The 21,118-nt window shown below is 37.1% G+C and overlaps 1 protein-coding gene across 1 annotated transcript; it reads left to right on the forward strand.

The window, feature by feature from the left end:
* The first annotated feature begins 13,582 nt into the window (after positions 1 to 13,582).
* Positions 13,583 to 15,434, forward strand: LOC132188380 (uncharacterized). The gene is made up of 4 exons (XM_059602812.1): positions 13,583 to 13,643; positions 14,085 to 14,475; positions 14,966 to 15,066; positions 15,161 to 15,434. Exons 2-3 carry the CDS (start codon positions 14,090 to 14,092, stop codon positions 15,039 to 15,041), a joined length of 462 nt encoding a protein of 153 aa, XP_059458795.1. The 5' UTR covers positions 13,583 to 13,643; positions 14,085 to 14,089; the 3' UTR covers positions 15,042 to 15,066; positions 15,161 to 15,434.
* The last annotated feature ends 5,684 nt before the right edge of the window (positions 15,435 to 21,118 follow it).

Consider the following 21,118-nt stretch of genomic DNA (forward strand, 5'->3'; position numbering starts at 1 on the left):
GTAGTAGGATGCAAGCTATGTACAAAAAGAAGAAAAGTAGAATGCAAAATGCATCTGTACTGTATTGTTATATGCATATATAATGTTGAAAAAGTTGAACAGAAATTGCTCTCAGCATCATGGTTGTGATATTAATCCTGCAACTATTCTTGAATTATATATATATATATATATATATATATATATATAAGTTTTGATATACAATAATTGATGCCTGATGGTTGATGATGGTGCAATATTTAAATGTCTTGCAACTATGGGAATTTCGACTTCATGATTATAGAGAAAGGATTACCAAAAGTAAATGAATAATGTAGACTGTAATGCCTCTTTCCGTTAGGGTTAGGCACGTCAACAAGTATCCTGAGAGGTACAAATCATTATAAGGTAACTAGAATAAATAAATAACTGTTTTAAATGCATGTTAAGAAAATAGTGTCAAAATAAAACTTTCGTATATGCAGAAATGTTTGGTCTAAATAACATGGAAAAACTAGTCACTAAAGATAGTTCATAAAAAGTAAGTTCTGTATTAGTGCGTTAATTTAAAATAAACATAAGTTCCATGAGATGAACCCTAATGCTCTCTTAAGCCCCGATCCCGGCCTCCTAGTTCATGCTACTCGTAACCTAAAAACAGAACACAGAACATAAATATGGTGAGCGAAAAATGCTCAGTAAGAAGTAAATTAGTTAATAAGTTAAATTCATATTTTTTTAAAAACACTTTTTTTTTTCATAAAACCATAATTGAAAACTTTCTTTTCATTAGAACACTTGGATACCATTTATAGTAATCATTCTCGTAATAGTGCCCATGTAGATTATTTGCACAATCCTTGTGACCATAGTAGCACCTGTGACTACAAACGTCCCAGCCCTTCGATTAACCAAGGTGCACCTAGCGTGGCAAACATAGTAATGAATACCCGGCCACCTTCACAAATCGTTTAAGTGATTGTGCTTCCATTCCAATGTTGGTACCGTGCTTTGCATTCTTTGAATTATTTTGGGGCCAAAATTATCTCCTGCATACACGTACCCTGATCTTATAAAACTTTTCTTATTCCTTTTACATCTCTATACTTTTCATATTTAGAAATTTCTATAAATGAAAACCTTTTCTTAAATTTTACATTCATTCTGAATTTAGGAACTTCCCAAAAATAGAGAATTTCTTTAAATGGAATATCATTTGTTTAGAAACAATAACTAAAAGTAGATCATTGTACTCAAGAAATCGAGTGACACATGTCAAAAAAAAAAAAAAAAAAAGAAATCGAGTGACAAAATAAATTTTCGAGTTTATAATTTTCTCATGAAAAACATTTCATGTAAGCATGTAAATAGTAGCATTACACAAGCATTTTGCATAAAGTAATAAAGGACATTTACATTAAAATCATGACATGAAATTCATTGAGAAGGGGAAAGCGATTTAACTTACCTCGATATTGTCGCTAAATAGGTTAACTAGTATTGTTAAACTGTAACCCCCAGTGAAATTAATTAACTAGTTAATTTCATGATTTACCTCCCAGTCCTATTTCTCAATGAATAAGACTCAAGAATATCACACTCTTAGAAGAGAACCCACAATGGAAGAATTTTCACTTTCATACCGAGATAGCTACTAAATTAACTCCATAATTCTTTGAACAACAACGAGAATCTAAAACATCATAATATATGTTATAAAATAAAATCTCCAAATATTATGGTCAAAGACTAGTCGGTGTAACATAAATATTATAGAACCAAATCTATGAGTCATAAAAATATTAAATCTCAAGGCCTAGGCTTAAGAAGGTAAACTAAATAAATGAGCTCAATATCTCATGGCGAGTGTCTACATCCTCGTCCCCATTTTCTTCAGCTATTCAGAATCTAGTTTCTCAAAGATAATCGTAACTACATCCCTAAAATGAACCTAGCACCTCTTAAGGTCAATCATCAACTAAAGTAGATGCTTGCATATAAAAGACAATGGATAATGAATTGCATCATATAACATAATACACCCGTACGTGCGGGATAAAAGACATAGGCTTACTATTATAAGGATTAGCCCTATGATTCAAGAGATTTACTTTTAATGTTTGGTCTTGGATCTAATGAATGTTTTGTAATGAGCGCACCCTGTAGGGATGAGATCACTAGTACGGCTTTGCTAATAGCATGGGCTAACCGAGGTTGGACTCTGTCAAGTTGCTGGTATATGATGGTATGCGACAATATCCAGAGCACTGATATAGTATTAAGGATTACTCGGGACAACGCCAACCCTACCAAGAAGGGGTTAAAGACTTGAATAGATCATATGAAGTTGAATTATGAAATGATTCTGTTGAACGCGCGCAGGCACTTGGATTCCTCGCTCTCTCCCTCTGAAAGAGCTCTCCCTAGAAGTTATCTTCCTCCCTGAGACCTAGTCTCCTCCTCCTCTTCCCCCACTCCTTTTCTCTCCTCCTCTCCCCTCCTCTCTCCCTCATGGATATTGAAGCTCTCATTGCTCAGACATCCGCCCTCTCTTGGGAAGATCCCACATCTCAAATAGAAACCCTCCCCCAAAATACCAATCTTGCTGAAATCCTTCCATTAGTAGGACATATCATCTCCCAAAAAACCCACAACAACCACTCAGTAAATGCTGCCCTTCAAAGAGCTTGGGATTTTGCCTGCCCTTTCTCCTTTGCAGCTCTTGGCCCAAACAAGTTTCTGTTCAAGTTCAGTAAACAAGATCATATCGATAGGATAAATAGGCAAGTCACTTGGAATGTGAATGGATCTCTGCTTACTCTTCAACACTGGTACCCTTATGCAACGTTGGGAGAGTTGACAAACAAATTTTTCCTTTTCTGGATTCAGGTGCATGGTTTGCCTCTGGTTCACATGTCTCTAAAAAATGCCATTGCTATTGGGAAGGGCCTGGGCAATCTCATTAAGGTTGAAGAAAACAGTAGAGATAATCGGACCTTCAGGAGCTATCTTAGGCTGCTGGTTGAGATAGATGTTTTCGCTCCCTTGAACCCTGGTTTCCTGCTCCGAAGAGAAAATGGAGAGCCAACCTGGATTTCTCTGAAGTATGAGAGGTTGGACATTTACTGTGTCAATTGCGGCAGAATTGGGCATTCAAATCAAAACTGTCGAGCATCTCCAGAAGAAAGCCTCCCTGATAAGTATTCCATTTCTCTCAAAGTCAATTTATTCTCAAATTTGCTTCCCATGCATGCCGGAGCTTGGGGCTACTTAGACGGAGCACTAGCTGTAGTGCAACTCTCCACCGCCCAAAACCAAGGTGCTGAGTCATCTCAGGCAAAAGGCACGAGTCCCAATCACCCACCTAACCTTGTCAAACTCACCCACCTAACCCCTCCCCTCCTTTCTCCCATCAAAAATCAGAATGTGCAGCCCACTACACCACCCACTACACTCCTTACTCAAAAAAGCAACCCTAGTTCACCCCTCACCTCATTAAATGCTGAATTTGGAAACTCTCCCACTGCTAAGAGAAGTGACCTCTCCTCTTTAATTGAACCCCCTCTTATCAACCATCCCCTCATGCAAACCCCTACTAAAGCTAACAATCTTACCCCTGAATCCCTAACCCATCTAGCTCCTGGTTCAATCTCCATTGAACTCCAACTTTTCCACCCTGGGCCCAACAAATTAGCAGCAGAAAAAGCCCAAAAAAATTCCCATGTGATTCACCCCAGAAACTATTCCCTCCCTCCAAAAAGCCCAACTAACTCCACGTCATCAATTGTGTTTCAAAACATACCAGATTCCCCGCCATAACTTCATTCAAAAAAACAGCTCAAAACAGGTCCTCCCCCTACCCCTCTCGACATCTCAAACCTATTAGACCATTCCACACTGAGAAAGAACCCCCAAACTATAACCCCACCTCCTTAACCTCTCATCTCACCAGGAAAAGAAAGTGTAGTCCTGGTTCCACTGGACCTCTCAAAAAAGGCTCTGATAACCATCACCATGGAGTCATATCTGATGAAATGGACACAACTTACCAAATGGACACCACTGTTAACCCCCCCAGCCCTATCATCCCCCCTCACCTTTGGCAAAACATCCAAGCCACCCGCAAGAACAAACAGGTGGCTGTTTCTCCTTCTCCTACTCTCAGAAATCTCTCTCTCTTAGGGGACAATGATATGTCCCCAAAGAGCATTTGAAGATCCTCTCTTGGAACTGCAGAGGGCTTTCCAGGCCAACTGCAGTTCGATCCCTGCGGATGCTTATCCGTGATAACAGCCCTGACATTCTCTTCCTCTCAGAAACTAAATCCTCCCCCTCTCTTGTCTCAGCTTCCCTCAACCTTCTTGGTTTCTTCTTAATGTCTCAAGTTGCCCCTATCGGTTCTAGTGGTGGTCTTGTGCTTGCTTGGCGCCCTGGTATTGATTTAGAATGCTTCATCACTAACAAGAATAACATCTCTACCTGGTGCTATTCTGACCCCCCCCATTCCCTTTGGATCATTTCTTGTATATATGCCCCCCCCCCTGTAAGAAAGACAAAACTGCTTTTTGGGACTCCTTCACCTCTGTTGGTGAAGGTTTTGTTAGTCTGTGGCTTTGTATTGGGGACCTTAATTTTGTGCTTGATCAATTGGAGAAACAAGGAGGTTGGCCAGTAGCTAACTCCTCCACTTGTCCTTTTAAACAGTTTATTGATCAATTTGGCCTAGTTGACCTTGGTTTTGTCGGAAATCCTTTCACTTGGAGTAACAATAAGCAAGGTAATGCCTCTATCAAAGAAAGGCTAGATAGAGGTTTAGCTTCCCTCAGCTGGATCCATTTGCACCCTGAATATTCTCTCATTCACCTCCCTGCCACAATCTCTGACCATCATCCCATTTCACTCAACACTAACTACAGTGCTACCCTATTGCCTAGACCTTTCAGATTTGAAGAATTTTGGACTAGAGATCCTTCATGTGGATTTGTCATCAATGCAGACTGGAATCAGCCAGTTTTTGGTTCTCCTAGTTCCTCCCTTAGCCAGAAATTAAATCACACCAAAGCCTCTCTCAAAAGATGGAATTTTCTCCACTTTGGAAACATTCAGTCCAAGATCAAAGCCACTAAAGCTAAAATTGATCAGGTCCAACAGCTTCCCCCTAGTCCTAACTCCTGCTCCTTAGAAGCTAACCTGAAGATTAACCTTGATAAGCTTCTCATCAAAGAGGAGATTCTTTGGAAATCTAAGTCCAGAGAAGTTTGGCTTACCTGCACTGACCTCAACACTAAATTCTTCCACACCTCCACTATCATTAGAAGAAGATCCAATGCAATAAATTTCCTTAAAACCAGAAATGGGGGTTAGGTTTCGGATAGAGCAGAAATTGGTGGAAATTTTGTTTCTCATTTCACAAACTTGTTCTCTTCCACCTCTCCCCCTATTGAAGAAGATCTTCTGAACCTTTTCAGCCCCTCTATAACTGAAGAAGAAAACCTTTCCCTATGCTCTATCCCTCTAGAAGCAGAGGTGTTTCAAGCCCTCTCTAGTATTGGCTCAAAAAAAGCTCTAGGCCCAGATGGGTTCACAACATTCTTTTACCAAAAATACTGGCCTACTATTAGAAGAGAGGTGCTGGAGTGTGTTTGTAATTTCTTCAATAACAAGCAGTTGATCCAAGAGCAGAACCACACCTTCATTACACTGGTTCCTAAGCATAATGATGCTCACACAGTGAATCAATTCAGGCCCATAAGCCTCTGTAATATTGCCTACAAGATCATCTCAAAAATCCTAGCAAATCGGCTGAAATGTTTGCTCCCAAAAATCATATCCCCTCTCCAATCAGCTTTTGTTCCTGGGAGAAATATCCAAGACAACTCCATTTTAGCCCATGAGCTTCTACCTTCTTTCAAGAATAAGAAAGGGAAAGGAGGTTTCATGTTCCTAAAAATGGATATGGAAAAGGCTTTTGATAAAATGGAATGGTCCTTGATTCTGGCAGTCATGAAGAAGTTGGGATTCCAGGCCACTTGGATTAGTTGGATTGAAACCTGCATCTCTTCCTCCTCCTTCTCCATTCTCATAAATGGCAGCCCCTTTGGAAAGATCTTTCTTGAAAGAGGGTTGAGACAAGGTGATCCCCTTTCCCCTTTCCTCTTCATCTTGGGCTCAAAAGTGCTGTCCAGATTATTGTTTAGAGAAGAAAGACTTGGCAACTTAAAAGGCATGAAGACAGCTAGAAGATCCCCTGCCATCCATCACATGCTTTTTGCAGATGATCTGCTTATTTTTGGAAAGGCCTCCTTAATTGAAGCTAATTGTATCAAAACCTGTTTAGACAAATATTGTGCTTGGTCTGGTCAATCCATCAACACAAGCAAATCCTCTATCAGATTCAGCAAAAATACCTACGCCTCCACCTGCTCCTCCATCCTAAATATCCTGCCTACAACCCTAATCCATCTTGCTCCATTTATCTGGGGCTCCCTATTCTCATTGGTAGATCCAAAAGTGCAGCCTGCCAAAGCATCTTAGACAAGGTTTAGAACAGGATTGAAGGTTGGAGAGCCAAGACCCTCTCCCAAGCTGGTAGGTTGGTTCTCATTAAAGCAATGGCTGCAGCTATCCCCTCTTATGCAATGAGTACTTTTTTGTTGCCTGCTAGCATTTGCAAAAGGCTAGATCAAATGTTCAAGAATGTTTGGTGGGGTTTCCCTCCAACTAAAGCCAAAAATCTCTCTCTTAAATCATGGGACTCTCTCTGCATACCGAGAGATGCTGGAGGTTTGGGATTCAGGAAAATGAGAGAAGTTAATTTTGCTCTCATTGCTAAGCTAGGTTGGAAGCTCCAAAGCAACTCAGACTTCTTGTGGGTGCAGCAGCTCAAAGGTAAGTATATTCCATCTGGTTCTTTTCTCTCCCCCCCTCCCCATTCTTCCCCCTCTTGGCTATGGCAAGGCATCCTCTCTTCTCAACCTATCATTTCCAAAGGAGCCTGCCATAGAGTTCACTCTCTGTCCAGATTTTCTATTTGGCATTCCCCATGGGTCCTAACTATCCCCTCCTTCTTCCCCTCGCCTCTCTCTCCAGCTTCTATCTCTTCCCTTCCTCAACTTGTCTCGGACCTTATCAATCCTAATGCTACCTGGAATACCCCCCTCCTTCTCTCTACTTTTGACTTACATTGTGTTAGGGAAATCCTTAAAATCTCTATCAGTCTTCTCCTTGTGCTGATTTTTTCTGGCCTCTCTCTTCATCTGGAAAATTTTCCACAAAATCAACTTACAAAATGATCAGCAGCCCCAGAGTTTCCTCTCAATCCTCCCCTCTTAGAACTTTCTCTTGGAAACTTTTATAGAACCTCAAGCTGAATGCCAGGCTCAAACTTTTCCTGTGGAAAATAATCTGGGACATAATCCCTTCTAAAGCCAGACTTAAGTCTATTTTCCCAATCCTTCCTTCAGAGTCCCTTTGCCCCCTGTGCAAGTCTGAAGAAGATTCCCTTCCTCATTTATTTTTCAGATGCTGCTTTGCACGTATAGCCTGGAGAAATCCCTTCTGGCCAGTGGACTCCATGGCCTGGTCCTCTATGAACCTCCCTAGTTGGATTAAGGGTATCTTCAATCCCCATATTACGTTGGCATTCCAAAAGCTGAGGTTCATCTTTTCTAAATTTATGCTGCTATTTTTTGTGATCTGTTATGGTTTAGCAGGAATAAAGCTCTACATGAAGGTGTCATTCCAAATATTGCCAAGCTAGCCTCTTCCATCAAAAAGACCACTTTATCTCATGCTGCAGCTTGGAATTCTGTTTCTCCTAGAGAAATAGAAGTCTGGTCCCCTCCCCAGGAAGGTTATCATAAGATCAACTTTGATACAACCATTAGAGAGAATTTCTCTGCTCAAGCAGCCGTATGCAGAGACCATAAAGGAAAAATCATCAAAGCTATCTCCATGATCAGTCCATCTTGCACTCCTAACAATGGGGAAGCTCTAGCAGCTCTGTTGGCAGCCACTCTAGCAGTGTCATTGAAGCTCAGCAACTTCACCATCGAAGGAGACTCTCTCATTGTCATCACAGCTCTTCAACATCCATTGATAATACAAGATTGGCATATGGAAAAGGCCATTAAAGATACCTTAGCTCTTCTTCCTCCTTCCCCTAAGTGGGAGGCAAAGAAGATTAACAGAAGTGCAAACTTCTGTTCCCATCATTTGGCTTATTGGGCCGCGGCTAGAGTTCACTCTGGCTTCATTCCCATTTTCCTTTTTCTCCTCTCCCTCCTATTAACCGTAGTGGTGCTGCACCACCTTCTGTTTTCTTTCCCCCTTGAGGGTTGTATGCTCTCTTGTTTCTAATGCAAAGTTTGGTACAAAAAAAAGAAAAAAAAATGATTCTGTTATTACAATATATATATATAGCAGATGATTTTTAAATATTTGAGTTCACCATATGATAACCTGTATATCTTGTACGTGTATTTATACTCACTACGTCGTACACTTACATTCGTATCTTTCCCACCTGTAAAACATGTATTGTTTCCTTGTTTATTCATCATTCAGTTTCACAAAATATTGTTTACAATAATTCTAAAATGTATTTCATGTGAGTTGTAGACATGCGCGTTTGATACATAAAATAGTTATGTTATGCGGAAAGAAAATAATAACAAGTACCTGCGTGAGTTTTTCTCAATTGGATCGTATGGTTCCTCCACAAAGTCCTTGTGAGGCTCCACAACCTCAAAATTTGAGAAACGACCTTAAGTTAGTCCTAAATGGTCATTTTGTCTACTCGGTTCATTTATCGTGTTGAACATTCATTCTATCTACTCTTCTCCATGTTAAAGTCTTTGTTTCTTCAAAAGTTATAAATTGTAGACCCAAAAACTAGCATGCAAAGGTTAGCTTGAAGATCTTCCCCATTGCTGCAACCCCAAATAAATAATATCATCCCATTTTGTAGGAGGGTCTACCATATTACACATTTTCGTAACATGCTTCCACTCTACCGCTATAACCACAAGAGACAAGAGAAAAAACAAGTGATCCCTTATCTCTATCCCACTCCTACAAAAAGCACATTGTACATCACTCTTATAGCCCCATTTTAAAAGCTTATCCATGTAATCAAAGCATCCTTCATAGCCAACCAAGAAATAAAAGATTGTTTTGTGATTACTAATGAGAGCCAAATCAAGGACCATTATTCCACTATACTCTGTTTTTCTCTAAGAGCATTCCAAGTTTCTAAACTTGTAAATTTCCCCAAGTTTGAAATCACTCAATTTGGGAGGTAAACAAAAAAATTATAAGGTAAAATTTTCTTTTTAAACCTACTAGCCTGTAGCAACAAAATTTTTTGACCTCTAGCCCCTGCCTATAATAGTTTTCGACTTCATCCCTGTATATCTTTCTATCCAATTTTAATCAAACACAAGCTGCTCTGAAATATTTACTAACTGTTCAAACCTTGCTGGTTTCCAGTTCCACTTACCAATGTTACCATCCTTAATGACAAATAGATGAATATAATATAATGATTTAGAGAATGAAATATAATTTTGGGTTTTAAAAAAAAAACATAGAGCATCATTAATTGTCTAAAAAAAAAAACACATGCACACATGCACACGCATGCACGCACACAAAGTAGAGTGAGAGTGAGAAATTTTGGGTGAATGAGTTGGTCGTGGTCATGCATGGAAACGATTCCCGAAGCGAATCAGATCAGCCCACTTCTCTTTGCTCTTCTTTACAGTTTGCCTCTGCCCTCCTTTACCCTTCTCCAAGAGAATGGAAGCCAGATCTTCCCAGAGAGAGAGATAAAGAGGGTAGAGAGAGAGAGAGAGAGAGAGAGAGAGAGAAATTGGAACAGCAGCCGCAGCAGTAGTGGGGAGAAGGCAAAGAAAAGAAAAAGGAAAAAAGATGGTCAAAATGAAACCTCGAAGACTTGCTATTCTATCATAATCATCAAACTATCTTTATTGAAAGTCACCATTGGCCCTTTCCTTTTCTTTTTTGTTTTCTATTTGTTTATTTTTCAGCTTTGAAATATATTCTTCTTGTATATTTATAGAAGTAGGAGAAAAAGAATATCAAGTGTAATTAATGATCCTCGGGGGTCTTGGCAAATTAAATAGTGACACCAAGAATATTCATCCAAAAAATATATATATATATATGGGACACCAAGAATCTTGCTTTGCCAGATACATTTACTTACATTGATAATTCAGCACACCACCATGTTTTGTTGTATGCTTAATATATCCCACGATGCCAAAAGGCATTTTGGGTCTGTTGTTCTAATTTGAGAGATGGTGAAAGTTTGGTTTAATCAGATCCATAGTTTCAAGGATGTCGACATCAAGATTGAGTTTGATTTATTTATTGAGACTCGAAAATGATCATCTTCATTTTATGATTAGGAATTATAGTTGGCGCATTGAGTGCGGAGTGGAAGAAGAGATCGAGGAGACTCTCGAACAAGAAAAATGATTCAACGACTTCGAAAGAATTGAACGAGGAGTTGTACGAGGTGAACATCTCATGTACGGTTTTGTAGAGTGACAGTAAGGGTAACTTATTTGTAAACTTTTCCACTATCATCCCAAATAACTAAACTCTGCCTTACGTAAAGCTGCCAGAGTACGCTTAACTTTTGGATTTGAAATCATTGTTGATATATCTAGTATTGGTAATAATTTATAATATTGACACGTCTTTTAAAATGTTTAAATAATGTAAAATCATGTACACAGTTAAATCTATGCACCAACTTTATATATATCCTTATCATAAAATAGCATTTGAAATGAATAAGATCCTAATCCATGACCAGAAAACAATATTGCAATAATTTGCTGACGTCTAAATAGACAGATTGTATGATTGAGCTAGGAACATGAATGGTGGTGTTAATGATTAAAACTCAAACCTTTTCTGGGAGCTGTGAAAATTAGGGTTTTCTTTAATTAATTGTAAAGGAATAAGGGAATATTCATAATTGTAAAGCAACAAGTATTTTTTCCAACATATTGACTGTGCAATTTTTGTGATTCCCAAAGAAGAATTGAAAGAGATCGATCACTTAACCCCTCGTGGTTATATTGGGATAAGCTGTGGCCCTAGCTCCTGCTCATGGGTTATTATGTTTAGAATATTCATGACATGGTAAAAATTAAATTGTTGATTGATTCCACATTGTCCAATAACTTGCAGCCATGTGGCAATGTATATATTTTGTTGGTGGGTCTTAATTAGGGTACATTTTTTCTTGTGGGGTAGTGCTATTAATTTGGCCATGCACTAAGTGGATGAGGGTCCCCAAATACAATGGTCAAATTGCCTTTTAAGGGTTCAAGGTTCCTTTTGTGGGTCTTGTTATGTTGGGTTACCTAGCTAGCTATGGTTGTGCTCATCTTTGCTAAACTTATTTCAGCCTGATTGAGCAACTCCTTAAATGGTACTAGCTAGCTATATTCCTTCACATTCCTTTAACTTGATGTTTTTTTTAATGGTTCAGATTTAACGTGCAATTCATTGCATGCTTATTGATGAATTAACAAAAGTTTACTTTAGACTCAATAAATAAATAAATAATTTGCTTAGAAAAAAAATATTTGTCTATATTAGTCAAAATAATTATTGAAAAAGTACAAATATCTACTTTTTAGCTACTCATTTTCTACACATATCCTACTTTCTATTTTTTTTTTAAAAAAAATTTATTGGTTTCTTTTCTTTGTCAAGAATGGCAAACAGCAGGATTTCTACTCTTGTTTTATTCTATTATTTATTTTATCCTTTTTTTTTTTTCCCGGTAAGAGTTTCCAACCTTTTTATTGCAAATTTATCTTCTTCTTTTTTGAGCTCTTATAGAAAACTGATATCACATGAAATACAACGTTTTGGTTTTGACATGTATTTTGAGTAAATTGAAAATTGATTTGGTAGACACCACATTAATAAATAAATAAAATAAAATAAAATAAAATAAAATAAATAAAATAAACTTTTTGTAGTGAGAGAGAGTGAAAGAAAGAGGGGGAGAGAAAATGATAAAAAGCTTTTTGTAGAGTAAGCAGAAGAGCTTATGTACTGCTCTCACTATAAGAAAAAAAAATATTATAGTAGCTACTTAGTTGGACACAAAAAATAACTCACAATAGTTAAATTTAATTATTATAATCCGCCATTTGCTTATTCTGCTGTGAATGCTCTTAGTATGCTCCTAGCATGTTCTTATTGGTCCAAATTGCCTCCTATTTCATCAATGAGACTAAAGTGTCTGTACTGGTTAGTTGAATATATATATATATATATATAACTATTTTTATTTTATAAAAACACTTTTTAACAGGAATAATCATATGGTCTGATTGCATTTGAATATTTGTCATGTATGCAATCTTTATATCATGTTCATTCACTACAAAAAATTCATTTTTTCTTGACTACCCGTTTTTGATGTGTCAGGAAGCCTGACATGTCACTAAATTTTATTGACGTGTGTCCAACATTAAAAATAAAGGTGTCACTAATGGAGATTTTTTTACATGTCACTGTTTGCCACGTTAGAAACTGGTGACGTGGCAAACAGTGGCACGTCAAAAAATCTTTTTGATTTTTTGATGTGTCATGTTTTGACACGTCAATAAAAATATTGACGTGTTAATTTCAATATTGAACTTTACCTTCATTTTGATTTGGGTCGTCTCAATTAGGGTGATATAGAAGAGCTGTTATTAACAGTTAATAATTATTAGTTGCCACTAACTGCAAACTGTGTAACTGCATAGGTGAGCAATTGGCCTTTTCAAACTAACCGCTTAGGACGGTGCATGCGGTTAGAGGTGGTAGGGTTGGTGAAGGCAATTATTCCAAGTATATATATAAAAAAAGGCCCAAAAGATCAAAATAGGCTCAAAAGGCCCACACCTAACAAATGATTACCATGGTATGGTTTGAGAATAAATAACCGCTAATTGGCAGTGAAGACGGTTGATAACCACCCGCTCTAGATAGGCGGTGTGGTTACTCAAAACCGCTAATTAATTGCCTAAGGAGATGCAGTTAGCAGATACAGTCAATAACAGTTAATCGCAACCGCCTATACAACCCAAAGCTCAATTTGCGAGTACTTAAAATCAGTGCACTAAACATAACCTAATTAATTAGGATCTTCTCAAAGCCCTTCTTAAAATCAGAGAGAAAAAATAAAAAAATAAAAGAAAGGAAAGAAAGAAATACTTCCAAGGAAGAAAATCATGTAAAGAAGAGCAGCACTCATCCATATATAGTTGAAAGTGTCTACATGCATGCAGTAGTCGTTCAGATACCCTAAAAGAAGGTGGTGTTAGTGTGTAGCCAAAGCATTTATTCAAAATTCAAAGTATCCTTTGGAATCGTAGCCGGAATTTTTTCTTTTTCTCTTTTTTCTCCTTTAGAATTTGTTGATTCCCATTTATCAAGGTTGCCAGTTGAGAGCACCAAAAAAGTACGTACACGGCCCTCCATTTATTCCCTTTATCTCCTCCCTAATCTCCCTATATAAATACCCCCCACATTCTTCCATTCCTTCACCAATCCTCCCTTCTTCATCACCTTCTCATTTTTATATTTATATTTTTATATATTTCAACTCACATTTTCTTCAGGTTTGTTCTTTCATACCTATAATGCTTTTAGAAATCTTGCTTCTCTCACATTTTCCTTCTGAATCTTGGCTTCTTAATCACGTAACATTTCCTTTTATCAAAATTATTGTTTCTTTCAATATTATTTATATATAAAGTGCGGTGTTTTTTTTATCAAAATTTGGAAAGTGAGGTGTTCAAGAATATTAAGAGTACGTTTGATACGTGCAGAATAATTATTCTCTTAGTACATACTTAAAATATTATATTTTAATGTTATGTGTGGGCTCGAACTTTAAACCTAACATATAATTATATGTTTAATTAAAATGAAAAGCAAAATGTAAGATAGCAGCTAATTTAGTTGAGGTTTTAATAGATTATAAAAAGTAATATATGTTAATATATATAGTTTTGAATTGATTATTGAAAAGCACTGATCCAAGAGCTAATTGGATGCAGGAAAGATGAGCAGGCCCGGCGATTGGAATTGTAGGTCATGCCAACACCTCAACTTCCAGAGGCGTGATTCGTGCCAACGTTGCGGGGATCCTAAGTCGGGTGACTTTGGAGGCTTTGGTGGGAGAGGCGGATCGTCAGCCTTTGGATTCACCGGGTCGGATGTCCGGCCGGGTGACTGGTACTGCACTGCCGGAAACTGTGGGGCGCACAACTTCGCTAGCCGTTCTAGCTGCTTCAAGTGCGGCACGTTTAAGGATGACTCCGCTGGAGGCTACGATAGTGACATTTCACGCTCAAGAGGTTTCGGTGTTGGTGGCGGTGGAGGTGGTGGCGGTGGCGGCGGCGGAGGAGGACGACCTGGATGGAAGTCTGGTGATTGGATTTGCACCAGGTGATGAAATAATATTGATGCATAATTAATTTGTTAACATGATCCGCAACTACTGAAGTAGCACGTTTGTTTAATTTCCTTTGCCACAATGGTGGGCTAGCTTTGTATGTACAACATTTGCTTTTGGCCTTGACCAATTCCACTATCTTTGACTGCTTTTACAAGTTAATTACATATACTTTATCGTTTGATTTCTAAAAGGAATGGAACAGAATCCTCTTTATATTAAATAAAATAGATTATATTTATTTTATGGTCAGAATTAAAAACCGACATTATGTTACATAGTTAAATGCAAAAATTTTAAATCCTTCAAATTTGTTTAAGCAAGTTAAATCTCATGCATATATATATATAAGACTTTTTTCGCAATGTGCTGCTCGAAATCCTAATCCAAAATGGGTACTATCAATTTCTTTTTATATTATATAATTAATTATAATCTGCTTGCAATGAAATAATGAATGAATTGTTTTGTTTGATTGAACAGGTCGGGATGCAATGAACACAACTTCGCCAGCAGAATGGAGTGTTTCAGATGCAATGCCCCAAGGGACTCCTACTAAATTTCAAGTCTTTATCCAATTTTGGGTGAGAATGCCCTATCCAATAATTAATTTAATTAATGGGTAATTAATTACAAGTTAATTAATATTAAATATTAATTGGGTTTAATTATTTGCAGGCAAGCAAGAGAGAGCATATCATAGACGACTATCACTAGTACTTTTCCTTCATTATTATTTCTTTGGATTGCAAGGGGGTGATCTTATGCTTCACAAGCAGCTGGAGAGAGCATATATACCTCAGCATTTTGCTAAGCTTCTTCCTATAGAAACTATATAACAATCTAGTTGGAGTGTTTTGAACTATCTACCATATCTTTTGTGTTCTTTTGAGTTTCTTTATTAATGCATGTATGGCCCACGTTTTATTTTATTTTCTTTTATAATGGAAATTTATTTCTATCTCTATCTCTTTTTATTTCATGATTGAAAAATGATGCACAACTCTCTCTCTCTCTCATAATGTGATGGACTAAACTTCATAAAGACGTAACTTTTAAAATCATAATATTCACGCTTAAACTAACATCTTAATTGAAGGCCTTGATGGTGCTTTAACCACTCATGAGCATCAACCAAATTTAAATGTATCCGCTAGACAATTGATACTTGCCAATGACAATCCACCGCTGCTTCGATCACAAGGATTTGTTTTTCATTTTAAGCGAGATTAAGAAAAACTCACTATAAAAAATGATGAATTAGTGACGTGTATACTGTTCATCATTTTTTGCCACGTTACTATTTCGTGACGTGGCAGTAGTAGACACGTTACCAAAGAAAAAGGTAACGTGTCAGTTTAGTATATATTGTCACATCATTTATTATTATTATTGTTTAAATGTGATATTATGTACACCGTTAAATACAACAAAACTAATTTTAAACCGTGAAATGATTTTTTCTTTGTTTCTCTTTCCCGAAGCTTTAGGTTTAACACATGCGAAAGAATAATAATTAAGGTCAAGATTCAAAAAATAGTAAGAACATGAAGAGAAGAAAACAACAGTTTAATTTGTTCTTGCGGTTCCCGCGGCCTCCGAATTAATCTGTACTATTTTGGAGAGAACATTTTGGTGAGCATGAGAGGAAAATTTTGAATTATTTTCTTCCGTCTTTCTTTTCTCTTTTCTTTCTCATTTGCAAATTCCCAAACCATGAAAAAGGAGAAAACTTTCCCTTTTGCTTTTCTCTCGTGGCAAACCAAAATCTTTGCCCCCACTGATCTGTAGATTATAATTATTTGCTACTACTATAAGTTTTGAGTAATTAAAGAAGGAATTAAAAGAAAGAGTTTTAGGAGTATGTCTCTTTTTGACTTAGTTTACCGGAAAACTTCACATACCACCCTCTTATGTATAAACGCTTTTGCATTTATACCGCATCAAAGTTTAAAAATTGGCTATTTCGGTAGCCCATGTTTTTAGGTCATTTTAATTATACCCATACCATTAGGGCTTAAGATTAAATCAGATGATAAACTGTGAAATGCTTCTTATATCATTGTAAAACTAAAAAAATACAAAGGTACCTTTAATTTTTTTTTTAAAAAAAAAAAAAAAAGAAAAGAAGAAAGCTCTACAACTTGTGTTCTATATATATATATATATATATTTATTTATTTATTTATTTATTTTAATGGGAGTACTTTGGGGATTTTGACATCCTCTATTAGGATTTAATAGAAAATCATAGCTAGCTATTACATGGGAACGGGGAACCCAACATTACAAATTTTAAAAAAAATGATTGCAAAAGCTCTTAAACATCCAGAGTAAGTGATGTTTTTCCTAATAATGGGTAAAGAAAACAATGGGTCACCTCCTAGCGAGTTTGTTTTCTTTATATATAGATATTAAGGGTACAGTTATAGTTCTATAAATTTCATGGGACATAATGGACATTTTATATCGTGTGGGGGGTTGAGTGATCTACTCATTATCTGACTTATCAAAAATTCCTAACGGAAGGAGACATTGCAAATAGAATAGTAGATTGAGAGAGATGAGTTAATTTCCCCTATAATTTTCATGAAAGGTGCAGTTTTCCCATTTGTTGCAATGTTTTCTCTCACATTAGTACTTAAAGATTGATTAAATCAAGTTAAAAAGGTGTTCTATAAGATGTTTAATTCATATTTGTTTTAGATCTCAATGCAAGTTGGCTTGTACTAATTACATGAATGAAAAGGAAATAGGATATGCTTTTACAAATCACTTGTAAAATGCATTTTTTCACCTTGGATTCCCTTGATTGACCTCTCATGTGTATCTTTAGAAAGTAAACCTAAACCTAGCAAAAGCATTATATGCACAGCTGTCTCCTCCAGCACTCCATCTCCCTGCCATGGCTTTAATTAAGCAAGATTCTTGTCTTCCTTTTAGACATGCTTTTTATGTTACTTAGTGTTGCTCCAGCTCTGTCCCATTCTATCTACTAAACCAGTTATATGGCATGTCAAAAGGGACCCAGGATGTCCTCCTAGTTGCATAAAGTAAGGTATATTGAGCTCTTTTTGAATATTATCCCATGAAAAGGCATTAAATTATGGAATATATTATCATAAAGACAGGCATCTTATAGACACTTTTTCCCATCAAAAGGACATTTTTCGTATGCATGGCTTGCCAAAACTAGGAGCACTTATTTCGTTGTTTGGTTTAAATGTTTAATTGCCCATATTTTGAAATCCAAAGTCAAATTGGAATGGTAAACAAAGGGATTCATTCAGTTGATGCAGATTTTTGGACTGCTGGACTGGCGATGCTTAAGTTAGTAGGTTGTTGTCTTAGAGGAGCTGAATGTAGAGAGAGCAAAAGGGGGAGAATGTCCGTACTTGCAAAGGTAGAGATGTGTGCCTTTTATAAGGCTTCTCCTTGCTTTGGTAGGTAAGGCTTGTAAGGCTAGGGAGGCCTTACAACTTGGAAGGCGACGCTCCCATTTAGGCTTGGTTTATTTTTGGGGAGTCTCTTAATGACTTTTTCCCTACATGAATGAGTTGAGGATAGCCTGCAGGTGGATGATTAATGAAGGGATTCCATTCCTCATGAGGGTGATTAGCGTATCACCACCGGCAATGATTGGGAGAGTTTTCCTCCAACTTAGTTGATGAAATTGACATGTATTTCTTAACATGTGAAATATATATATATATAATAGCCTATGAGAATGAGGTTTCATAGAAGCATGCCTTCAATGTACGTTTGGAAATATTAAAGCATGCAACACATGTATAAATGTAACCCACTTCATCATTATCTGCCAAATATGGAGACTTCTCTCTTGTGATCTAGCACCATATTAGTAAAATGATAGGTTGGAGAGACCAATTGTGGTTCTGGGCGCGACCATAGTAGCACTTACCCGCTGAGAACTGTTGGCGTTCTCTCAAGTCCAACTGAGCCATAGCTCGACCCAGCCCCATCAGGGTATCAATGGGAATCGGCTAATAATAATCAGATATATGTGAGGATTCTCCATTGCAAAGATTCGAACGCACACCCTAGTACATGCCCTAACCACTCGAGAATTTTCTTGGGTCATTGAACTACGGGTACCTTGATGGTGACATAAAGAGATTATTAAAGCACCAAATACACTCTGAAGCTTCAATACATCGAGCTGTGAGGCAAGAATCAAATATGGAAAAGATCCAATTCTTCTACCAAGATAAATCAAATTATGACATCTTTTTTTCCCAAACAAAAAATTAAAAACGAAGCAAAAAAACAAATGAAAACATTACAATAGACATTTCCCTCTTATGATTCCTAAACATTGCTATTGTAGACATTTCTTCATTGTTAGAAGAGATTTGAATTGATACATCCTGGCATCCACAATGTTACATTATTGAGGTCGGCTTGATAAAGAAGAAATTTAAAAGTTAGAAAAACCATAGTTTTATTAAATGGTGATTATGCTTTTATAGGAGACACTTTTGCCGCAGTATATGACAACTGACATGATTATTATTTATTGGAAAATTATAAGGATCATTAACATAAAATAATCAATGATGGATGTCGTATATTATAAACAAACTACAAAGCTAGCTCTTCTCAAAATCCCAACATTTTAAATAATAATAATAATAATAATAAAAGAGACGTTTCTCTGTTATAGGGTTATAGGTTTCAAGTTGCTAATCTTGTTTCTCATTACACAATAGCCATGTAATCTGTATATAATTTAGGCGTTCATGCATTTTTCTTTTTTTCTAAATTAGTATTTTTCAAAAGTCTAGATGTGAATAAGATCTCTATAGAATCCTGAAAATGGCCCGATAAACAAAATTACTCAATTACTAAAAAAACAAAATTACTCAATTACTAAAAAAAGAAAGAAAAGAAAAGTCAACATATCCCTTTCAAATTACAACCCAATTAATTGGCAATGTCTCATCTAAACTATCAAAAAAATTGACAATGTCCAAGGCCAGTAAAAAGACAAAAAAGACCATATATATTTTTTTTTTTTCAATAAGACAAGAATACTCCAATAAATTCAACAAAAAAAAATCTTTTAATTTTTTCAATAAGGGTATTTTCGTCATTGGGGGGGAGAGAATTGACAAATTTTGATAGTTTGGAGGGAACATTGTCTCAATTGAAAGTTTGGGATGAACATTGTCAATTAGATGGTAATTTGGGAGGCTATGTGAACTTTTTTTTTTTAAAAAAAAAAACAACAAAAAAGCAGTCTGACATTGTCTTCTATTGGGTAATGGATCAACCACAATGCCAAAATGGGCCCCCAAACCAATAAATACAATGAAGGCCTATCAATGAAAGGCCCAGGCCAATTCGTACCAGCCCATGAGGGTAGAACTGGCAATACAAAGAAGGAAAGCCACGTTCACAATGAACGTGGCCAAGCGTGTAGCACCAAGCCAAGCCATGTGTAAACGTGCCCGAGCTAAGAGCACCAACCCATGTTCGGCACGAACATGACCAAGCCATCAGCAGACTCCACGATCCCACGATTTAACAACCTACGATCCCATTATCCACAATTTAAGCATTGCACATAGTGGATCCTCAGGAATGTGGGGCCAAGAATTCAGGGACCACTACTTAGCTATAACTGCTACTTGATGCCTATAAAAAGAGGCTCATGCCAGGTATTTGGTTAATCACACCAAAGCATTCCTTTGCTCACTTTATCTCTTTGAGAAATAATCAACTAACTTAGGCATCGAAGCTATACCCCGCCAGCACACCCCGGCAAACTCTTATATATCCTACTTGATCACACCTCTTGGATTGTTGAGTCACTATTCTTGAAAACTGTCATCAACATCTTCTTTCAAAGAAATTAATCACTTTTAAGTTTATACAATTGCAATATATAGTAAAGATGTGAAATCGGGTCATCTCATGAGATTTATTAATCCAAATTTTATATGATTTTTTTTTTTTTTTTGACGTCCATTTTGTATAGATCACTGTTGAGTTGGCATAATACATTCACCATTTTTTTGTTCCTTTCTAATTAATGGTAGATGGAGCATGCTAACTCAGTAGAGATGTAAGTCTATGTTAAGTTCCTTCCTAGTTTTCTCTCTCGAGACGACTAGCGATGAGGGTTCTGTCTCCCACTGGTGACAGTTGTGGAGGGTGCGGCAAATCGGCGACGGAAGGAGGGCAAGCGTATGGTAGAGTGGTGAAGGAAAGAAGGAGATGGCGGAAAGTATTGAAAGTCTGTGTGGAAAACTCACGTTACTGGAAGGAGAAAAGAAGGGAATCACAATAACGGAGGGGGAGGTCGAAGAGGCAAGGGCTCAAGGCTGTAGGTGTTTGATAGGGAGACTCTGGACGGAGAAGACGGTGAATAAGGAGGCATTCAAGACTGTGCTATCTCGAGTGTAGCGAACAGTCTGAGAAGTAACCTTCAAGGAATCGAATAACAATGTGTGGCTATTTTAGTTTGAAGACGAGTTTGATATGAGGAGGGTTCTCGATGGCCGGACATGGCCTTTTGATTGCCAGGTTTTGGTGCTTAATGAATTTGATGGCAGTATCCCACCCACACAAATGCAGTTCACACACTCCCCCTTTTAGGTGCAAGTGTATGAA

This window comes from Corylus avellana, chromosome ca7 (assembly GCF_901000735.1).
Source record: "Corylus avellana chromosome ca7, CavTom2PMs-1.0".
Classification (NCBI taxonomy): domain Eukaryota; kingdom Viridiplantae; phylum Streptophyta; class Magnoliopsida; order Fagales; family Betulaceae; genus Corylus; species Corylus avellana.